At 46.3% G+C, this 23318-nt stretch overlaps 2 protein-coding genes across 5 annotated transcripts in view; both read left to right on the top strand.

The window, feature by feature from the left end:
• The window catches only part of LOC6547923 (apoptosis-stimulating of p53 protein 1), a 33759-nt gene extending 13930 nt beyond the window's left edge, over positions 1 to 19829 (top strand). Inside the window, exons 1-8 of one of the 3 annotated variants that reach the window (XM_001974994.3) lie at positions 2441 to 2700; positions 13479 to 13878; positions 14212 to 14479; positions 15692 to 15909; positions 15981 to 18055; positions 18128 to 18345; positions 18454 to 18656; positions 18750 to 19829. In XM_001974994.3, the coding sequence (XP_001975030.2) occupies positions 13702 to 13878; positions 14212 to 14479; positions 15692 to 15909; positions 15981 to 18055; positions 18128 to 18345; positions 18454 to 18656; positions 18750 to 18794 (3204 nt within the window). In that variant the 5' untranslated portion in view covers positions 2441 to 2700; positions 13479 to 13701 and the 3' untranslated portion in view covers positions 18795 to 19829. Of the gene's footprint in view, positions 1 to 2440; positions 2701 to 13478; positions 13879 to 14211; positions 14480 to 15691; positions 15910 to 15980; positions 18056 to 18127; positions 18346 to 18453; positions 18657 to 18749 lie in introns of those variants that run through there. The other 2 variants (XM_026979899.1, XM_026979900.1) reach the window with 2 other exon arrangements.
• Positions 19830 to 19883: 54 nt separating this feature from the next.
• On the top strand, positions 19884 to 22299 carry LOC6547674 (UDP-glucuronosyltransferase 2B13). Of its 2 annotated transcripts, XM_026981055.1 has the most exons (7): positions 19884 to 19962; positions 20153 to 20268; positions 20326 to 20437; positions 20510 to 20668; positions 20733 to 21194; positions 21250 to 21728; positions 21797 to 22299. In XM_026981055.1, the coding sequence occupies exons 3-7, from the start codon at positions 20335 to 20337 to the stop codon at positions 22184 to 22186; spliced, it is 1593 nt and encodes a 530-aa protein (XP_026836856.1). In that variant the 5' UTR covers positions 19884 to 19962; positions 20153 to 20268; positions 20326 to 20334; the 3' UTR covers positions 22187 to 22299. The 2 variants fall into 2 exon arrangements, with proteins under 2 accessions (XP_026836856.1, XP_001975029.2); XM_001974993.3 differs by having other exon boundaries at positions 20174 to 20437.
• Positions 22300 to 23318: the final 1019 nt, after the last annotated feature.

Genomic DNA, 23318 nt, shown 5'->3' on the forward strand with positions numbered 1-23318 from the left:
TAGAAAATATGCATCATGATGGGTGCCAGGGCTCAATTAGTAATTGATTAAATTATTTATTTGAAGAGCGCCCCACTTGAAGGTCATAACTAATATTGGAATTTCCCTAGGCGACGCCACCCACCGCATGTCCTCTATTTCAGCAATATTTGTGTTAGCCCATTTCCTTAAGTGCAACGTCAGCTTGGCATTTCGCAACTTTTGTTGCTGCTTCCTGAAGGGAAATATAAATGCCAGGCCATGGCAAAAGACAAACAACGAGGCAGACACACACACACACCCTCTAGCTAGACACTCGCATACGGGGCAGAGTCACGCACACACACACACCCGCACACACCCACACAGGCAAAGGCTCACGCACACATGTGGTGAGCATGCAGATGTGACAGAGTGGGACTTGAATTTTTAATGCAAGGCAACAACCATTCTCAGCGGCATATTTACATTCCGGCTCAATGTCAATTGTGTTTATAAATTAATTTGCAAAAAGACAAATGTACACATGGCATTGGAGCACAGGCAATGGCGAACGGGCTGTTTGGCTGTTGCCAAACAAGCACGCCCATTGTTTAGAGGCCATTACGAGCGGGGTTCCCTGGGCCTCTGTTTGACTGCCAGTGTCAGCTCATGTGGAGCAGCTCCTGCTCCGGCTCCCATATCCGCAGCTGCTTCTGCTGCTGCTGCTGCTACTGCTGCTCCTGCTCCGGCTTTTGAATCTCCACAGGTTACTGGCTTCTGTTGCTGACCCCCCGACGCATTGTTGTCGCACTTCCCCACCCTCCATCCTTCATTCTCTGCAGGATGCCTTGTTAGGGGATCCATTGCTATGCCTTCGGTGCCCATGCCCGTTTCCGTACCCATTGCCAAACCGAACCGTGAACCCAACGAATCCCCCAGTCGTACCTCAGCTGGCGTGACAGGTTGTTGTCGTCGTTAGATGTTAGACGCATGCTTTTGTTTCTTTTCGGTGTCATTTTACCCCGGGAATGGGTCACCATACTGAAAGAAATTGTACTATCATTGATAAATGCATTTAATCTCCAACGATGTATGGAAATACTTCAACTACATCATTCCACACGTAACTCAGTTACTTATCTGCCAAATCACTCATACGACACGTACGCCAAATACTATGTACAGACTTACTATTGTCAACTTAAATAAATATGAACAAATGAATATGTTTGTACTTAATATGACGTAATACTCCAGGCATATTCAAAACTTTCGAATGGCGTTTTTAACTCTAGTTGATCGTAACTGCAGTGCATGATTCACGTTTTGACAGCTGTTTAAACATAATGCGTGTTTTAGCAGTACACAATATGATGTAGGAGTAGGCATGGAAGATGTATAATGAACATTACCTTTAGCTTAATTTTCTCTGTGCATAAGCAGGCGCTGGGGGATGAGCAGATGCCAGTTTGTCGTAAATATTTGCGCACAAAAGTCGGCAATGATTTGATGCACACGCACACAGGCAGCCGGCTAAGCTGAAACTAGCTAAGCAGCCCACACAGTTTCATTTCGCAAAAAAACACAAACAAAAAAACAGACAGCTTAACCCGCCGGTGGGTGGAGTGGGAGGAGTGGGTGGCGGCTAATTTGCGCGACAGAATGACAGGCTGGGTCGGACACAGTGGGACTTAGAACGCCTACAGCATATCAAGGAGATATCAAGGAGCCAAAAGGCACGGAAGAAATACCACAAATCATGGATTACCAGATGGTTGGATTTCCTGTAAAATGACACATCATGTGTTAATATATTTCTGTCGCTATAAGAAATAATTTATTCGTGACCCATAATTTTGTTGCATTAAATGTGTTTTCCAAATGGTTTCTAAGTTTCTCCAGTTTAAAGTATCCGCTGCTAGAGGTGAAAAACATACTTATAGCCTTTTGCCTTTTATCTACGCTTTAATAATGTGCAGAATATCCCTTAAGCTTGCCAAGTAACGCATTCTAATTGAATTTTTTGATTCAAAATACTGCAATTTAATGAATGCCTCTTCCTTTGAATTATAACATATTCGCATAGCGTTTCGGCATTATTAATCCATTCTATTAGCATAATAATGAGCCAGGGACATGCAGTGCCCCTCCACTCGCATCCATGCATGCCTAATGCTCATATGCGAATTTAGTCCTCAGTCTTTCATTGGGAAAATACCCGAGCTGAACTGCAGCAACGCACGCACTTCCGTGCGGCGTCTTCGGCAATTTGGCAATGCAAGTGAGCAAGGCCACCCACATTTTGGGCCAAAAACCACCCCAACCCACCCCATTCGACCCACTCATCCACCCACCGCCCACCACCCACAGTAGTTGCAGTGGCTCGTCTGACGCTTTGTTCGGCTTTTCCTCGGGCTTTTCCAGCTGTCGGCTTTTCTTTTGCCGCCGCCCGACGAACTTCGTTTTCGAATTCAAAGCAGCGGCAGTCGTCGTAGCGTTCAGTTCTGCTTTTCCAGCGGCATTACAGTCAGTTGTGCTTTGGCTGGCGGTCGCGAAAGTTGGAAGCTAACGCGATATTGCCTTTTGGCCGCTTTAAAACATCGAGTAACGTCGGTTCGGTTCGGTTCGGTTTGATTCGCCAAATAACGTAACGTAACGTAAACACTTTGTTTTGGTGGGGGCGGCTCGTTTGGCGCATTTTCCGTGAGTTATTAAAATGCGATAAAAGCCAGTGAATCGGTAATAAAGCGCTTATCTGGGCCCGCAATTACGAGCCCTCCCCCCCAAAAAAAAAAGGGCGGGCGGATCGCGCGCTTTTTCGCTTTCAGTGCTGGCGACAAAAGCAAAAATTCGAAAGAAAATATCAGCAGCAGCCGGCAGTTGTTATTTTTTTTTCCAATTACTTGCGGTCCCTGTGAAGTCAATTGTGAGCTGGCCCGCATCTGTTACAAATTTCTTAGCAGGCCGGGTAGTCATTTGGGTCGGGATGGCCCCCAGCTCCAACTGCAAACAAATGTCACCGTGCCACATCACACGACACATCCGGCCATCAGCGCCTAAATGTATGCTTTAGTGCGTCCGTCTGCCTGTGTCTCTTTTAGTTAATAGTTGTCTACGTGTGCGGCATATTACCCACACACAGACATTAATATGTTAGCACACCCGGCCATGCAACACATACGAGCGAACATACACCTTTACGGCGTGTTTGTTTTTGCTTGGCTTTTTAGCTTCCGCTGGCGGCTATCTTGAAAAACATTCAAAGTATCTTTCGGATGTGCCACTTGCTGTGCTTCGATGTGTGTGCGTGTGTGTGGCTGTGTGTGTCTGTGTTCTACTTTTGGGTGTTTATGGCATTTAAATCAATAATGTCGCATGACAGCGGCTCACTCCACACTCCTCACTCCTTTCTGCCGCTTTCCCATTTTCCACTCCCGCTGCGAGTGCAATTTGTGCGGATTTGTTGCCTCCGTCTTGCTGAAGTGCACCCGCCTACGTGGCACGGTATTAGAAAAAGGTGACTCGGAAATATGAGCCAACGAATTACCCCCATTTACACCCACACCAACTGGCCTGAATTCGCTTAATGAGCGCAGCTTGGCCGCAGATACTTTGCACACACTTATTTAACGCTCATACGCCCCGTTGGCCACCCTCTTTTTCGGCTTTGACTCGCCAAGGGGCCAAGGGCAGGCGGCTTTTGTTGGCAAGGATCGCACGCTGCAGCCCGGGACTTATGCTGTTTTTTGCTTAATCTTATTTAATGGGGGCATTGAAAAGACGCTCTGGGCCAAATTTTAATGAAGATGATAATGCCGCTGCAACCCAAAACCTCCCCAGTTCCCTGCTCTCTGGATGATTTTGTGTTACTTTAATTTACCAAGAGTGTCCAAGTGTCCGGTTAAATTTACACAAAGCTGCCACAAACTCAATTTGCATAGCCGCAATTGCCGGGCGTTGGAAGTGAGAAACGAGTAGCACAACTTGGGCTTGCAACATTTTAATCAAATGTGTAAAAACTATTTCCAGCACTAGCATTCCACTTGCGTTTCCATCTGCAAATGGCAGACATCACATCATCATGAGGGCCATTGGATGGCCTGGGCCACTGGAGGCCACGTCTCCTCCATGAATTTGTTAATTAAGCTTAATGTGCAATTAAAGCTTCAAGGAATGCGAACCCAACTTGGGTCAGGTCCAAGCTGATTTAATTTGAATTTCGGTTAAGTCAGGATTCGGGGTTAGGCGGCACAAATTGCGTTGAATGTCCTCCACATGCGACGGAGCATTCACTGTGAATGCTCTTTTCGGGCACCGCATTATCTTAAGCTCATAAATTTAACCCATTTTTTGTTTGGCCCCCGTACGTACATACACTTATAAGAAAAGCCCATCAGGTTGGGCTAAATTTCCCAGAAGGGTCGTAAGGCTAAAAGATGGAAAACTTTTAGATTACCTGTCTGGCGCACCAAAAGAAAAGAGGAAAGCTGAAGCTTAAATGGACCTAATCAAAGGTGCAAAGCTGGAGTCATTTGGTTGCTTCCTTTCTGCAGCAATTAAGCATCTGGATGATATAAATTTAATGACACAGACGAACCTAATACTGTTTTCCTTTCTAATTTTGGCTTTGCGCTTAATAAATATATATGTCGAGATTAATATTCCTCTCATGTTAATAATTTCAGTGCTATAATTAAATCACTTTGTCAATTGTTGAATGTATTTCTTGCCTAACCACTCACAAAATCACTTTGCTGACCACCAGATTTCGATTTAGCTCCCATTTGGCTTCCGTTCAGACCATTTCCCCCTTGTGCAGTTGTAGGGCGATTCCAGCTCCTGCTCCCGATGGCCTAGACCATTTGCTCTTGGCACTTCACTAATCTGTCCATTGTGAGACATTGAAAGTGGGCGGCCTGGGAGGCCTAGCCACACCCCTTTGTCCCCACGGTTCTTCATAACTGCTTGGATGGTGGAAGTCTGCGTGGGAGGCAGCAGGGCAGGAAGGCGGTGAATTTACGACCACAGTCAACACTCATGGTTAACTCATGGTCAATGAGCGGGTTCACGAACTTCCGAGCACAGGTTGTTTGAGAGGGCGGCGAAAAGCCAAGGGACAGGTTGAGGTCCGGGGGCGGAGAGTAAGGGCAAGGACGTATTATACACCAGAGAGCATCCTTCACGATTACTTAATATTAATGACGCCAGGCTGTGTGGTCACTCGGTGGCCATTGGTCGTGGTCCCAGGTCTACACAACCTTCACTTTGTCGCTGGCTTTTGCACAGCAAATAATATCAAGTATTGCCTGTAATAGGGTATTGCATTTCAAATCAATTGCTGAATATCAAAAAGTAAGAGGAGTGTCAAAGCCAAACGATTTGCTATTACCATTTATGATTTAAAAAACTAGGTATCATAATATTCTTTCCCGATACAACTTTTCAAATTATCACGAAGGACCCGATTCCTTCTCACGGTGTAGAATCTTGAGTACTGAGATCCTTGCGCTGATGTCGCAAATCTGACATCGTCGCCGATGAAAAACTTTGCCGCTTTGGTCTTTTGTAATGAATGCCCTTTTATCTGTATTAGTTTCTGTGTGGCAGAATGGGAATCCGCCTTCCTCTCGTTTGGCCAAGGCCAAAATGAACGGTTTATCTTGGCCGGGACCATTGTGTTCGACAGCCGATACTGCTGGGAATATTTGCTTAAGCTGATTTAACTACATTAACTAGATTAAATAAGTATTAAACAGTCAAGGGAGGAGCAAGCTGTTTGCTCCCAGATGCGGGTATGCGGGTATTTGGGCTCATCTCCACGACTTCCCACTCACTTTTTTATGGGCTCTATTGATTGATTTCGAATTACAATAAATGTTTTGCTCCCACTGCTACCAGTTGTTATGCTCCGGGCATAAACGAGTTCAAAGCGTGTTATTCAGTGTGTATAGTACCTTGGTTACTTATTACCATTACCATTACTGAGGAGCAAAAAAGTTGCAATTTCGCCTTGGAGTGGATGCTGTTACTTATGCAAGTGCATTGGGATCCATCTAAGCAATCGAACTTTTATCTTAGCTAACCCAAAACAGGATAGATAGCTATTCATTACTCTTCCAAACCAACAATCCTCAATCTGCAATCCACAGCCCCACGATTTTGCCCGCCAGCTGCTTGCTCTTCCGATAGAATGTGGCTCGATTGTTGTTCGAATGGAATCTGTTAGAACAACATTTTTGCTATGGATTCCTCATGCGGCACGCACATTGCATAAATAGTTTGATTGCGACAGGGATCGAGATTGCCACCTTGTTTTATGGTCAAGTAATTAACATTCCCATGGCGCTAAGTGAAAGCCAAATCAAAGACAAGTCAAGGTCAGGGAATGCAATTTGGGCCATTTTCGGTATTGGGTTCGTTCTGGCTGGCGGATTCCCTCGATGGGCTGCTTCACAGTCTTGTTGTCACTGAAACTGCAGTGAACCCGAAAGATAGAGGAGCAGTGAAACAGAGGAAACGGGAAATGGAAAATGGAAAATTCTGCTTTTATAACTCTGTTAGCGCGCAGTGGGCCACTCACTCTCTAAGCCTGGGAAATGGAATGCGGAAAGCATAATTTAATGAAAAGTCATCAAAGCAATGCACCAGAGAGATTGCGATTTCAAACTTTTCGATTTCATTAAACAAACAGTGCGTCGGGTCGCAGGAAGCCATTTAAATAAGTCAGCCATTAAATTCTGCTTAATTTATGCAAAGTGGAAAATCTGTTTTGCTCATAACGCTTCACGGGCGCCCGTTTGCCCATAAATATGGAGCATAAAAAATATTATAACATACAATTACGGGCTGGAAATTAATGCCATCATCGAGCCGCAAGCAAATTGGTTTCGAGGCCCATCTGAATAATTGCCTGTGAATCTGTCGCAGGACATCTGCACATGTCTGCCCTGCTGGCCAATTTGTAGTTGAGTGTCGGCCAGGATTTGGCCACTCCTTTCTCCTTGCCTGTCTGTCTCTCGGTCCCTCTGTTGCTGGTCTCCGTCTGACAGCTCTGGAAATGAGCAAATTTTTGGGTCGTCATTCGAGTTAATAATAAACAGACACAAGCAGAACCACACACACAGAAACACACACGTGCACGTCAAGGACATTTGAAGAGAACGGAACGGAACGGAACTGAACTGAACAGAAATAAACAAAGCAGAGGCAAGAAGTGGCAGGGGTTCCTGGGAACCCACCAAATTGCGCTTCATTTATTTATAATAATTACAACTGTAAAAAGTTTTAAAAGTCATTTCAATGGCAGCCGGTGCCAGGGTCTCCGGCTCAAGTATGCGGCCTAATAGGTCTGCAGAATGGTAAATAAGGACGAAGAAGGAGGTCCAACTATGTCCAGTCCTGAATAATGAATTCCGTGAGAAATTGAACTATTATTCGCCTGGGCAATAAGGGCCGAGAGTCGGAGAGGAGCGATGCCACACTTTGTTGCCTGGCAAATTTAAATTTAATTCCCTGAATTATGGCCACAATTTAGCATGGGCCCATTCCCATGCCAACTCAGCTGACCAGTTGGCTTGCATAATCTGCGCCTGCAAATGGGCGTAAATGTTTTATGCCCTTTCGCCCAAGTGGCACTCGCACCATCTCAGTTATTATTTATTTATTCCTTTATTTAACACTGTTTGTTTATATTTTATGATTGTGTTAAATCAATTGCTGCGCGGCAGAGGCGTGTAAATTTTATGCTTCAATTTTCCTTTTATTTATTTTGCTTTATTATTGTTTTTATGATTTTTTCGCTGTCATCAATAATGGTGAATGGGCTGAGCGGCGAGTGAGTGAATGGCAGAAGCCGCGCAATTCAATAAAGCATTAAATTAAAATTAAATTTACAAAAGCAAACGCAATTAAGTTGCCAAACAGTCGATAACGAGTGCATCGACATTGAGCCGCCCTCGTCCTTAATTCCTTTCATTTTTATTTCCCTGCGCCATCCTGACAGTCACTTAATTAACGCAAATTATTTGCAATGCCAATAAGCCGTCAGTATATATTAGGTTTTGAGGTTTCATTGCCAGCCCCTTTTTCCAGCTAGTTTAAGTGCTGATGCCGATTGAATGGGATTGCATATTTTATTGCGTTCAATGGGCCAAACTCTATCGATTGACAGCAAAGAGTGAAAAGTAATTCCTTCCTCTTCGCATCGCACCCAATATGGAAGTTCTCAATTTGTGGGCCCTCAAAAGTATGCAACACTTTTCGATGAGCGCAGGCAAGCGAAGGGAATCGTGCAGGAATTGGTTCATTGCAAAACACTTTATTGGATTTCCGGGCAGGAGCTCTCGAAAAAAGATTCCCTTGGGAGAAGTTACTTTAGTGGTTTTAGAGAAGAGCAGCAAGGCTGCAATTATTCAATTTACCAATGACTTAACTACTTTTGACAATATATGTTGTGCAGCTACCATTTGATCACAGCTGACATTTTTGCATATTTTGAACTTGTAAGTTATGTGATTGTTGGCCAAACAATTTAGCTCCACTGTTTGCTAAATAAACTACAGCTTAAAGGCATTTAGAGAACTCGTCTTCTTATACTTTAAATTGCCATACCTTCAACTGAACAAAACATTAATTTTAAAATGTTTTACTTTTGTTTAATGACTTGAATTCCGAATTCATGCAAGTGAAATCACTTCCAAAACATTAATTGCATATGCTGCTGCAGTTCTTTCAGCATGTAATTTTTCAGATCTGTTCAGATAATTTACATTCGATTCACTCACATTTCGTGCACATTTCTGTGACCTTGAACTCATTCACATTTCATTTTGAGAATTTTCCGTTCAGGTCAGAGGCTGCTCACGTGAAATTTGACCCAATGGCTCCCGCCACCGCCACCTACCCCACTTTGTGCCCCCCGGAAAAACAACCCCCCGGCCGGCAGTCCGTTGCTTTAATTACTCTTGCGGAAAATTGCTTCAACTCTCAACTTTGTTGAGTGTTAAGCATTTGGCACGAAACCAAAAAAATACAACGTGAAAAAGCCGACACGGACTTGGACTCGAACTCGAACTCCCCTATTCCCCTATTCGCCCAACGAGGGTCAGTGGAATTACAACGCGTGTGGTCAGTGGACGGGCGATTTCTGCAAACGGTGTATGATGGTCGTTTACCAAGTGAAGGGCCGTCCAAGGAAAAAAGGCCGAAACCAAACGCAACCGAACCCAACCCTACCGTACTGTACCGCAACCGCAGCAGTCCGCCGGACATCAGCAGTACGTCAAAATACTTCCTCCGGAGTGGGAAAGTGCGAAGAGAGATTCGCGTGAGCGACGACTTAAGCCCCTTAGCAGAGTTTTTGTTGGTCCGGAGAAGACCCTTGTGCCCACCGGTTCCTCCTCCTGACCACTTACCCTGCTTACCCTGCTCCGTCACCATTCCTTGACATGAGTGTGGAAAACTTTTTGCCGAGGCAAAAGCCACTCGCAACTGAAACCACTTGGAACAAACCGTTTGCCATGGCCGAAGGATGCGGCGGAGCAGGAGGAGCTGAAGGAACTGGAGGAGCTCGAGAGTGCCACTAATGTCTGCTCCAGTAACTAACACGAAAGTGAAGCTTGATTTTGGGCAACCAAAGGCAAAGGAGCCTTGCCGCATTCACCATATGTATGTGGTTCAACTACGAGGAATATGTTTTTATCAGGGCTGCACAAATGTCACAATTGCCGCCGACAATTTGCTTGACAATCAAATTGCGGGTTTGCTTTGGTTCGGCGGTTGAAATGATTATTTTTGTGAAATATGCATTTATGGGGTTTGGTATCCGGCCAAATTGCAATTGACTCGGTTTCCGTGGTTTACAAAATGAAGTGTATAGCGTATAGTTTTTAAATGTATTGAAATTTCGGGAATTAATATTTATATGATCTGAGGGCTTCTTTTGCTAGCTTGTAGCCCTGGCGCTTTACATGTACGCTTGTAAGCGAACACATTTACCTATAAAAGAAAGTGGATTGCAGGTGTCCTTGTCAGCGCAGCTCATTCCTCTTCCATCGGTGCACACAAATTGCCAAAGTTGCGGACATTTGGCCGCATAGGCAAAACTTTCGCCCTTCGCCAGTTGCTGGAATTAATTAAAATACAAAATGGCCACAAAGGCGACGGCGGCCAATCCAATTCGAATCCGTGACGGGATCACAGCCGGATGTGTGTGCTCTGTGGCAGAGTGGAGGTTCTGTGTGTCCATGCGTCTCTAAGGGCAGTCGCCGCCCCTCTAATCGCTTTGCGGCGCCTGGCACTTCCATCAAACACGCTTCCGCAGTGCATATCCTGTTTGTAATCGATTTGGAAATGTGCAGCAAGGACACTGGCCGGCCAAGTGTCCGGCGAAAGGCACCGGAGGCAGCGGAGGAAGGAAAGCGAGCTACGGCGAAAGTAAAGTAGAACAAAGAGGAAAAAATTAGCAATAAACGTTAGCGCACGCGATGTCCTGCCCCCAGGAAACCAAACGCAAGCTCACACTCCTTTCGAAAAAAGGGGCTAAAATCAATAAAATGCTTGTTGCTCCGACACCAAAAGCAGCAGTGGCAGCAACACAAGAAGCAGCAACACCCAGAGGCAACAACATTTGTACAATGGCAAACGACGTCGCGACTTTTTCCCCGACATCTTTCAATGTACAATTATATTGGTTGGCTTTTGCCACGCCCACCCGAGACGTCCTCCGCCCCCCCAAACCCCATCTGAAATGGAAAGGGTTACTTCGTCGCTGTGCAACATAAATAGTTGCGTTTTCGCCTCCCCTCCAGGTGCACTGAAAGAAATACGTCTGTGTTATAGTATGTACAAGAAACCCATTTGATTTAAACTTAATATTTCTGCCCTTAAAAGCGTCGCTTCCCTTGCAAACCAGAACAAGGTGTTAACTAATATATTTCGTGGATTAACGATGGTATGGCAGGTAGTTTGAAACTGATATGGCTTAATATTACGCTCAGTGGTACGCGTTTTGCGCCGCGTCAGCGAAAATGCCGGAAATTCCTGGGACTGGGTCCGTGTAGAGAGTCCTTGGCAGCCGATTCCTCGACAGTTCCCGGTTCTGCCACAACTACTCCAGCTTTTGCTGCTTTTCCTGCTTTTCCTGCCCCTCGTGCTTAGCCTCGTCAGCTCCATAAATGGCTGCAAAAATGTAAATAGAGAGGAGAAGAATAGGGGTTTTCGGGGGTATAACGCCGAGCACATTGCTCGTTACATGCTGGAGATTCCTGGCTGGGAGCGAGTTATTATGACAAACTTTGTTAATTGGAAAATATTCCTCGAAAATGCTGGCTGACTGGCTGGCTGGCTGGCTGGTTGGAAGCTGCCACATTGAATTTACAGGATACATTCATCGCTTGTCCCGTGCTTTTGGGTTTGGTTTTGGTTTCTGCGGTCTCAATGCATTCGACAAGTTTTGAAGCGTCGCTTTTACTCTCCCGTTGCTGCCTCAAAGTTTGCTTTTTTGGGCAAATATTTGCGCAGATGGCATCGGTGGAAAGTAGATTAATTCATTACGCTGCCAGCAAGTTCGTTAAAACTATGGCCCAAAGATAAAGCAACTTCGGCTTTAAATAGTTGCAAAGTTGGGGGAGTTTTGACAAAATGCTTATGGCTAACTTTATGACAGCTGCAAATGGTTTTCCTTAAGGATCGGTTCACTGAAGTCAGCCAGGGACGGGGAAAGTTGACTGCCGGACATGTTTGATGACTCTCTCTTTATGGCTGGTGTTTTACATGTGATTTATAGCTGCGAAACGCGCTGTCTATGGGGACATATGTACGCATCTCTTCTTTTTTTTTTTTGTACAATTTCGCCGTAATGTGTCTCCTTTTTATTTGCAACATTCTCGAGTATAATGTGACCCAGAAAAGGGGCAATAAATTGAGTGGGGTGGGGGGGTTGGGGCAGCGGTTGAAGTATCCATTGCAGTCTTCTGCTCTGCCCGATCATCTTGTGGGGCTCCAAATTGAAGCAGCACTCGCCAGCGCAATCCATTGCACATCCAGCACCATCATCATCCTCATCGCCGTCATCAATTCGTCCCTGGACTTGATGATGGCGACCGAAGCCAATTGTACTCGGCGAGGCCAAAAGCAAAAAGCTCCATGGGAACGAGTGCTAGTCGATGAGTTGGTTGAGTTGCCTGCAGTGAGGAAAAATGTGCACCAGTAGAAAATTCAAACTTTTACTCATGGTTTTCAATATTTCCATTTAGCTAACTATATTTGAAAATCAATCAACAACGCTTACAATTAATCTAATTATTTGCCGGGTATTTTATATCAACGCTGGTCTCTTGCAGCAATTTGTTCAAGTTGTAGAACAACTTTTCAGCAGGCACTTTTAATAAATTAAGGAATCAAATAAAGATACTTTTCTGCATGCACTTTCAATAAAATAAGGAATCAGTTAAAGAGACTCGATGTGGGTTAAATTGAAGTGATATATAAACCAGTTTTAAAGGTCCCCTCAGAGCTGTTGCGATACATTTGAGCCAGCAACTAGATCCTTGATTGTGTCCGGCGTATTTAACCTCAGTGTGGGCGTGAAGTAGACACGATACTCGATAACAGACTGGGACGTGTCCCTGGCCAATCCTCATGACGGCATTTTATTGTTTGCTGTCGGTCTTTAGACCGTCGAGTGGATATATAGTAGGGGTTAAACTTGTATATGCGTTTGGACTAGATCTGCTGCTATCCGGTTTTCCATATTTTTTCCTGTCCTCGGCTATGCCATATCCTTTATGTAATTGTAAGTGCCGGCGATTATGTACACGCAACTTTGACTTTAACTGCCGCTTGTTGTTTCAGCAGTTGGTACTTGGAGTCCGGCGAGCGCAGTTATTGTCACGGCTGTTTGGGGCGCTGCCCGTTGCCATTGACAACCCCGTAGGCGTTCGGTAAACACCCCATAAGCAAATCCGCCCACGCACCCCACTCCGCCCCAAGAACCACATGGCTGCATATACTTGTGCACTCCCCCAACACCAGCGAACAGAGGCGCCCACCTCCACCGCCACCTCCGCCTCCACATCCACACAAAGTGTGCTTTCAATCAGGCACTGAATTGAAAATCCATTAACGAGTACAAGGCGGAGGCACTGGCGCCAGCTGGCACTGCCACTGGCACCCACTGTTTCCGCGATGGGCACCGGGAAGTCGGTAGGGGGAAATGGTTGGCTGGTTGGCGGGATGGGGATGGGGCATGGCCATGGTCCGCCAAACTCTCGTGCACTATATATTTTCTTGAACAATAAAAAAATAACACACAAATTTGGTGCCTCTGTTCCTGCTTTGGTGCTGCAGTCAAGGATGCCATCGCAGGCCAGTGAATGGAATTGCAACTCACAAAAGGCTGCACTTGGCAAAAACTTTGGCTTAAAGCAAGGCATTCGGTGGAAATAATGCATATCATAAAGCAAACCCCAAACTCAAACTATATCTTAGTGCAATTTTGTTACTATTTTTTATAATAGGTATTTGCTCTAACGCCTCATAATAAACCCATGTAAAAAGGCACTGGGAACCACTGGGACTTAAAGAATAGAGTATTTATTTAGCACAGCGACTGCAACGCTACGAACTGAAAGCCATTACTTGTTGGTTTCTCCAAGTGCATTAAATAAGAACCGAAACGAATCATAAATTCAAATAAATCAAAGATAAATCGAAGCGAAAAATCAAAAGAGCGCGTCGAAAATGTTGACCTGCGTGTGTCGACCCGTCTCCGGCAATCTGCCCAAGATGCCGCCCGCCTCGCTGATGCCCGCCCACCGGGCATCCTCATCCTCCACATCGTCCTCATCATCGACAGCCTCCCTGGCCTTTGTCAGCCCCACGCGAGGAGTGGTCGTGACCTCCGAGCCCAAGCTGAACGTAAGTATCCCGGTATCTCAGCCGCATCCATGGAGCAAATCCAATCTGCGAAACAACAAAAGGCCGAAATTAGCTTAAGCATAACTTGATTTATGGCTGACCACGAACGTTGACAACTTTCAGTTTGACTTTTGAGTTTGACTTTTCTGCTGCCCCTGGTGGGTTGGTATTACGGTAACGCCTCGGATTATAAATTGTGAAATTTCATTTCTCACTTGTGGGTGGGTTTTGTGGGTGGGCTTTGCTTGGCTCACATCCAACTCAGCCGCTTATCTCGCTAACGATCCGACATCCCAATCTCAATCCCAATCTGTTTGCCATGTTGCGTTGCAGGTGCCCAGCAGGCTGACGTCAGCCGAACTGAGGGCGATGGCATTGAGACAGCAGCAGCAAATCGACAGCCAGCACCAGCTGCTGGCCACCAAGGAGCAGCGCCTGCGCTTCCTCAAGTCGCAGGAGGTGCGCAGCGCAGTGGCCAGCGCGGAGGGCGAGCGGCTCCGGCGGCTGCGGGAGCGGGTGGAGGCACAGGAGTCCAAGCTGCGCCGCCTGCGAGCGCTGCGGGGTCAAGTGGATCTGCAGAAGACCTACAATGTCACACTGAGTGAGTACACTGGCAGAAAACTGCATTCTCTTGGCTGAAGCGTGACACAAAGCGCTTACTCTGAGCCTTGTGCTGCGCCAACCATTTTATTATTAGTATAAATATTTTCGACATTAATAATTAAGTTTCAATGGTACATTTAATACATATGCAAAATAAGTCTGCATATTTTTTGCTTGGTCTCTATATAGTATTACATTTATTCCACTGCTGTTGGTAATTCAAAACGAACCTTAATTAAACTGCTACATGCAATTAGTACATTGCCAATCCCTTACTTAGTTCAAGCAATACCAGCTCATCCATTATTGATTAAATACTAGCTGGCTCTTCCTTATTAAATGTATAGTTTCACAAGAAAATCCCAAGATGTTTTATGCAACGTTTGTGCAGTGCAAAAAATGTTGGAAAATGGCGGTTGGAGGCCGGTGGCGAAGTGCCACCAAGTGCATCTGCTTGGGATATCCCATCCGGTCCTAAGCTCCCCTCTCCAATCGAGTTAAGTGGAGAAGAGGGGTTCTTTGGGTGAATTAACATGTGTTAAAACCGTGTTGAGTGCTGGCCTGCCTTCATTCCGGAGGACCCTATCCCATTCGCATCCGCATCCTCAACCACACGCCCAAGACCCTCGCGTGTGTGAATTTAATTTATGTATGTGTGCCACTTTGTTGTCCTTTATGATTGCCTGTGGGCGGGAACAACGCCCTCTGAACATGGCTAAGATGATGTTGGCCCACACCGCACACTGGCGCACACATTTCCATACAGGGGTATTATGTTAATGAGCTGGCGCCCTGCGTTGTGGCCGTAATTAGTTTGAACAGGCAACCCAAATCCGAAATCCTCGAAAGGGAAACACCGGCGACCAGCAGGCGGCCAGCGATTATAAAATAGTTAGTGGGCTTGGGAATGGATCGGGATGGCGTTCCTGATTAAGCTGAGCACTCAAGAAAGAAGCACCTCCCTTAATCAAAAATCAAGTGCCCAGCTACAGATTGCTTCAGCCTGTTTCGTTGTGAAGTATAATTAAGATCTGCTGGTGTGCCGTAATAATCGTATGAGATTAAACATTATCACCAGGATAATAACCGCAAGCCCGTTCGTTTGTTTGCTCTAAGGGTAGATAATATAAGATATTTAGGATAGGGTCCGTACTCCGGACATTATTATACAAAGCCATTTCTAGCACAAAGTACCATCGCCCATTTGCAGGCAATGACTTGGACTCGATTCGAGCACTGTTTAGCGAGAAGGAGAAGGAGCTCAGCCTGGCCGTGGCCAAGGTGGAGGCATTGACTCGGCAACTGGAGGAGCTGCGACGTGACCGACGATGTCCTGTGAATATCCTGGCAGCAGCTGGCAACGGAGTGGGTCAGCCGCTGCCTCCTCAGGCATCCCGCGAACTGGAGAAGCTGCGTCGTGAACTGATGGTGAGTGGACAGCACATCAGCAACTAATTGCGAACATTGTTTGCTTAAGTATTTGTTGTTTATTATTGCAGTACCGCAATCAGTTGTCGCTTCAGCAGGATGCACGCTTGCATATGCAACGTGAGGCACTGCAGCAAAGGCAGGCGGAGCTGCGGTCGGTGGACCAGCGCATCTACGAGCTGCAGACGCGCCTGCAGCGCAAAAAGCAGGCCAACACCCATCACCAGCAGCAACAGCAGCAGCAGCAGCACCAACAACATCAGCAGCAGCAACAACAGTCAACAGTGCAACAACAGCAGCAGCAGCAGCAACTCCATGTGCAGTCTGCACAATTGCTGGCGGCAGCAGCAGCAGCAACTGCCCAGCAGCAACAGCAGCACCAACACCAACATCAGCATCAGCAGCAGCAGCAGCAACAGCAGCAGCAGCAAAGTGCCAGCAATCTGGGTAAACATGGTGGGGTAGCCGCCCTGAAGCAGCAACTGCTGCAGAAGCAGGTCAATCAACTGGCAGCTGCTGCTGCCGCCGCCGCCGCAGGACGAGCCCGGGGCAACGTGGCGGCCGTGGAGCCCTTCATCCACACGCCCCAAAAGTCCACCATCACGAGCACGGCCAGCTACCTGAGTGGCGGGATGAAGCATGCAGCGGCCACGGCCAATACCAACCAGCAGAATCAGCTCATTCAGGACTTGACGCACGTGAAGCTGGGACAAAACAGTGGTTTCTTTGCCGGCTCCGTGCCCGTGCCCGTGGCCAGTTCCAGCTGCGAAAGCGATGAATCCAAGTTGGCCAAGAAGCTGCTGGCGGCTCCTGCCAAAACGGAGGCTGAAATGCGCAAGCAGGCGCAAACGGAGGCCATGGATAGCACCACACATATCTACGCGGAGGTGGGACCCAAGAAACGAGATCGAGAAGCGGCGGCGGCAGCAGCAGCAGCAGCTGCAGCAGCAGCAGCCCAGGCAGCAGCAGAGGCAGCAAATCAGGCCGCAACTGCAGCAGCATCCACAACATCTCCACCCGCCTCTGCAAATACCAGCAAAATACCCAAAAGCACCTCCTCGAGCAACAGCAGCAGTTCGGCCTCGGCACTGATAAGCAAACTCAACCAGCAAGCGACGGCGAAGGAGAGCCAGGATCAGCAGCAATCCCAAGCCAAGAAGAACGAGATTTCGGTGACCAGCGAAACCCTTTCCGAGCGCAACACCCAGCAGCAACTTACCGTGCACAGCATGCCCTTGGGGGCCATAAGCAAATCAGTAGCCCTCGCCGTTTCCAATGCCTCCAAGCCGCTCCAGGTGCAGGTGAGCAACCTGGCCGTGCCGCCACGCAAGCCCATCAGCAGTGTGGCGCCCACTTCGGTGTCCAGCGGCAGCTCCATACCCAAAATGATCACCTACAGTCCCAAGGTGAATCGCGTGGCGCCCAATGTGGTGATGACGGCGGATCCCCGACCAGCTCTGCCGCCCAAGCCCAGCAAGATGTCGCCCACAGAGCAGCCATCGCCAGTGGAGGCCAATACGACAGGATCCACGGGCGGAGCGGGAAGTGGTGGAGCGTCGGCATCGACTGCAAACAAGACACAAACGGCCACCTTCGGGCTGCAATCCCTGAACATCAACGACAATTTGCCCATCAAGGCGAAGCCACTGACCATCCGCAAGCAACCGCTGTTCGAGCAACCTCGCCTCAAGTCCAGCCAAGCCAGTTCCAATGGCCAACAAAAGCCACCTCTGCTGCAGTTGCAAAACCAGCGGAAATCCGAGCCTTCACTTAGACAGCCAACGGAAAACTTGGCGGACACATCGCCCCAGCATTCCCCAAGCAGCGAGTCCAGCGCGGACGAAACGGACCGAATGGTGGCCCCCAGTATCCTGAGCAGTCAACAGGAGACATCAACATCCGCATCAGCCACCACGACAACCGCGACGACCAGCAACATCAAGGAGCGAACGGGCAACGGAAAGCCCAAGCTGGGGAGAAGGGTGAGCTTTGATCCCCTGGCCCTTCTGCTGGACGCCAGTCTGGAGGGAGAACTGGAACTGGTCAAGAAGACGGCCATGCAAGTGGCCAATCCCAGTGCTGCCAACGATGAGGGGATTACAGCGCTCCACAATGCCATCTGTGCCGGCCACTTTGACATTGTCAAGTAAGTGATGTGGGCCTTCTGCTCTCCGTATTCAATCTAATTAAGCTCTTGATTTTTTTTCTTTTTCCTTAGATTCCTCGTCGAGTTTGGCTGCGATGTGAATGCCCAGGACTCGGATGGCTGGACGCCATTGCATTGCGCCGCCAGTTGCAATAATCTATCCATGGTCAAGTTCCTGGTGGAGAGCGGCGCCTGCCTGTTTGCCTCCACATTGTCGGATCACGAGACGCCGGCGGAAAAGTGCGAGGAGGATGAGGAAGGATTCGATGGCTGCTCCGAGTATTTATACAGTAAGTAGGGCCAAGGTTTTCGGGGCATATTGGGAAAGGTCAGATGATAGATGGGCTACAAACGGGACATTGCCTAAGTAAACGCTTAACACTTCAATACTCTTGCAGGCATCCAGGAGAAGCTGGGCATCCTGCACAATGGCGACGTCTACGCGGTGTTCTCCTACGAGGCCCAGAATGGAGACGAGCTCTCCTTCCACGTCAATGAGCCACTGATCGTGCTGCGCAAGGGCGACGATGCCGAGAACGAGTGGTGGTGGGCCCGGAATGCCGCCGGCGAGGAGGGCTACGTGCCCCGCAATCTCCTGGGGGTGAGTAGATGCTGCTGCTGCTGATGATGGAGCTAATGAAATATCTCCACGTACGCCGGATGCGAAATAAGCGACAACTCCTTTCTTTCACAGCTGTACCCCCGTGTGCCGCCGCATTCGCCGCACTTCAGCGATTAGCAGTTAATACGCTTCACCATACTGAAGCGCAAGGCCGGCCGACTCATCCAGAAGCGCTATATATCCAAGTACATCTAGGGACCCAGCCATCTAGCCGATTCTGGGCACGTGCCACCACCACCGCAGGAGTCATCGGGGAATTATTTATCACGGCCCCATGTTTCTTTATGTTTACTTTTTGTTTGGGAAAAGCAACACAAAAGGACGAGGAGGGCGGAGCAGAACGAGGCTCACCATATGCTCATCCATATGGAATGGAACCGACTGCAGCAGCAGGAACAGCAGCAGCAGCAGCAGCTTCCGCCTGAGTCATTTATCCCGACGACTGCCCTCAATTAGCCAGGCTTTCGCACAAAGTTCAGCACACCAACACACATATCAGCCACATATCAGCCACACAACACCACATACCACCCACGAGCATACCGCCCACCACCCCCTGCATACGTACAACCGCAAATTGAATTTCACTTAAGCTCCTTAGCTTTAAGGCCTAGACTAATAACTCATATCAGCCGCCTGCTCGCCACAAAAACTTCACCTTCAAGTCTCTGCAGAAAAAGTTCTGATTGAAAGTGGAATACGGAAAATTAGAAATTTAAAATTCCTCAAAGGCTGCACACGCACACAGGATGTTTTATCTACGGATAGCCGAAGGAGCAGGAGTTTGTTAATTGCATATATCAAGTTAGTACTTAAACTTTAATTGAACTCGAACAAAGTTCACGCTAATCGAAAGGAAACATTTTAACACGTATGCATAACAAAACTCGCACACACACAAGCAGAATACATAACGAATCGAATGTGATTTTTGTATAAAGACGAGAATAATTTAAACAATTTGTATCGAATATGGAAATGTAAATTACATTAGGCGCAGATTCGTTGACAAGTAATCGCATTATAGGCTAAACGTTATAATTTAACTTAATCTAATTACACCTAATATACCGATTGCTTAATACTTAGTGTTTAATGACCAAAACACATTGAAATGCAAATACGTTTGAATGAAAGAAAGAAATAAAACGAATAAGAAAGCTTATTGCTGTGGGCTTTTATTATTACTCGGAAATTCATTGCTCTATTCTCTGATCGAACAGCAGCTCAAGTTCAGTATTCATTCGGAGGTTCAATAGTTGCCTTCTACTTCGGCTTTTCACCGGTAAGCGAGTGAAAAGCTTTTCAAGCACGCGATCATCAATTAATTTGGCTCTTGATATCAGCAACTGATTACGCAACCCCATTAGAAGTAAACAATTTGTAATTATTAGTGGAACGTCGAGCGATTAGCTGATCATGACCAGCCTTTTTATTCATATTTATTATTTGAACATTTTGTTTCCCTAATATAGTCGATTTCACCTTCAATCTAGCTTTCGAAATTAAGCTACACAGCGGAAGTCTTCAGAATCTTGTAACCTCGAGCATACAACATTTGTAGGCTATTACGAACAACAAAATAAGTCGAGTCAGTATTAAACAAAGACAAAACCAATACTGGCCAAACATACGAATTATTGTATAGGTTCTCAGAATGCAGTTTCCATCAGTATTTGGCCTCCTCCTGGTTGGAATCCTGTATTCCCAGTTAGAATCAACTGAGGGATCCAAAATTCTGGCTGTTTATGCCTTTCCGGGTAAAGTATTTGAAGACCACAGAAACTATCTTTTAAGCCGACTCATGGCTCATGTTTTGGAAAATGTTTTAGGAAAATCACATTTTATGATGCACACTGCTTTAATAAGGGAACTTGTGGAAAGTGGTCATCAGGTCACCATGGTAACAGCCTTTACTCTGGCGAAAGAGCAGCTTGGCAGCAACTACACGGAGATCTTGATAGAACCGGTCTACGATTTCTGGCACGATGGTGAGTGGAGCTCGTAAATGGTAAATCTGCCAAATCATCGCATAATATTTTCGGTTGGAACCAGTTAAGCTGAACTTTGGAGCCCAGCACTTATTCGAGCTGACCCGCATGACCAACCATGATTTCCTAAAGATGCTGGAGATTATCGGCCTCAAAACCACCGAACATGCCCTACGGCAGCCCAAGGTTCAGGCACTCATCAATGCCGAGCAGAAGGATGGGGTTTTTGATCTCCTCCTGGCCGAACAGTTCTATCAGGAGGCCTTCTTGGCTCTGGCACACCTATATAAAATACCCGTGGTGACCACGAGCACCTTGGGCTATGAGAACCACATGAGTCAGATGATGGGCTTGATTACACCATGGTCTTTTGTCCCACACGGCTTTATGCCCTTCACCGATCGCATGAGTTTCCTGGAAAGGGTGAGGAACTCCTACGCTTCCTTCTACGAAGACATGGACAGGCTGCTGAACTATTTTCCCAAAATGGATGCGGTGACCAGGGAGTTCTTTGGACCCGTGTTGGGTGAGTTGGAGGGATCGTTTTCTCTGAAAGCCCACCTGAGTGCAGTGTTTTCCAGCCGAGGTGCCCAAGGTAAAGCACATGGAGCGGGAAATCTCAGTGATGCTACTGAACAGTCACGCACCACTCACCACGGCACGTCCCACAGTGGATGCCATGGTGGCAGTGGGTGGCATGCATATCTATCCACCCAAACCGCTCCCGACTGACATGCAAGCCTTTTTGGATGGCGCCACCGAGGGCGCCATCTTCTTCAGCCTGGGCAGCAATGTCCAGAGCAAGGACATGCCCGCGGAAATGCTGCGACTGTTCCTGCAGGTATTTGGTTCCCTCAAGCAGAGGGTATTGTGGAAATTCGAGGACGAGAGCATTAGCCAATTGCCAGAAAACGTGATGGTCAGGAAGTGGCTGCCACAGGCGGACATTCTGGCCCATCGCAATGTGAAGGTATTCATTACCCACGGTGGTTTGTTTGGCACCCAGGAGGGAGTGCACTACGCTGTGCCCATGCTGGGTATACCCTTCTACTGTGATCAGGTACTCGTATATTTCAATTATTATATAAATCTCTGTTTCAAGGTATATACATGTATATTATGTTGCAGCACCTCAATATGAACAAAGCTGTTTTGGGTGGATATGCCATTAGTCTACACTTCCAGTCGATTACCGAGCAAATCCTCCGGCACTCCTTGGAGCAACTAATACATAATACGACCTACAAAGAGAACGTTCAGAGGGTATCGGATATTTTTCGGGACCGGCCGCAGGAGCCACGGAAAAGTGCCGTCTATTGGATCGAATATGTCATCCGGCATCGAGGTGCACCCCATATGAGATCCGCGGGCCTGGATCTCAACTGGTTCCAATTCTACTTGCTGGATGTCATAGCATTTGTGGCTATCATTTCTTTAGCTGGATTCATGGCCCTCTCATTGGCCATTAGATTACTGATGGGCAGTAACAAGAAGCACAAGAAAGCTAAACAAAATTAAAATATTTCAAGGGTTTAATTAAAATGTAAAGTGTCAAACAGGGTGGAAAAAGTGACTTAAAATATGTCAGTGATCTAACATTTTATCTTCATTAAAGTATTAATCAATTATTATATGTATGTGTCTCCGTTTTACATTTCGCAATTATAACAACATATAATGCTATAGTCGAGTTCCCCGACTATCAGATACCCGTTACTCAGCCATTGGAAGTGCAAACGAGAAATTTCAACATTTTTTCGAATATCGGTAGAAATGGGGGAATAAATAATAAAATGAACAAAACTGAACAATTTTTTAAAAGTGTGGGCATGGCAAAAGGTTTTTGTAAGTCTATAGAAAATTACAATTTATATAAGCAAGTAAAAAATACCACAACATTTGGGGCGTAACAGTTTTGTCAACCTGTTGGCGTAACAGTTTTGGCCGGTTTCTGGGCGTTGGAATGGGCGTGACAAAAAGTTGTTGGCAAATTTATAGAAATTTACATGATATATTCAATTAAAAAATAAAAATTAAAAAATATTAAATTTTTCAAAAGTGTGGATGTGAAAATTTTTTTTTCTCGAGCAACGGGTATAATTACAAAAAAAATTTAATTCAGAAAATGTTCTAAATTTGAATGCAAATTTTTAGAGAATTGCGCGAGAAACATTTAGAGGTATGCCACTTCAAAATCCGATATAGATAAGTTGAGTTATGGAGTATATAACTTCAGCCTTGGGACATTGTTTGAATTTCAACAACATAAAAGATCAGAAAAATTCCAAAAAAATTAAAAAAAAATAAATTTCTAAATTTGAATGCAGATTTTTAGAGAATTGCGCCAGAAGAATTTATAGGTATGCCACTTCAAAATCCGATAAAGATAAGTTGACTAACGGGCATAATTATACCCGTATATAAAAGATGCAGCCAGCTGAGTAATGGGTAACTGATAGTCGAGACACTCACTAAAGCGTATGATATGGATAAAGATTGCAAACCATAACTAGATAAACAGGATACTGATTATCTAAAGCTTATAACGTTTATCATCTTTTAAAAGAATAGCATTCTATTATCAGTAGGCAATCTAACGATTTCACGATGATGAAGCATATTTTGTAGAACACGCTGACGAAATGCCTCT

Source organism: Drosophila erecta, unplaced genomic scaffold (genome assembly GCF_003286155.1).
Source record: "Drosophila erecta strain 14021-0224.00,06,07 unplaced genomic scaffold, DereRS2 tig00000092-arrow-pilon, whole genome shotgun sequence".
NCBI classification, from domain to species: Eukaryota; Metazoa; Arthropoda; class Insecta; order Diptera; family Drosophilidae; genus Drosophila; species Drosophila erecta.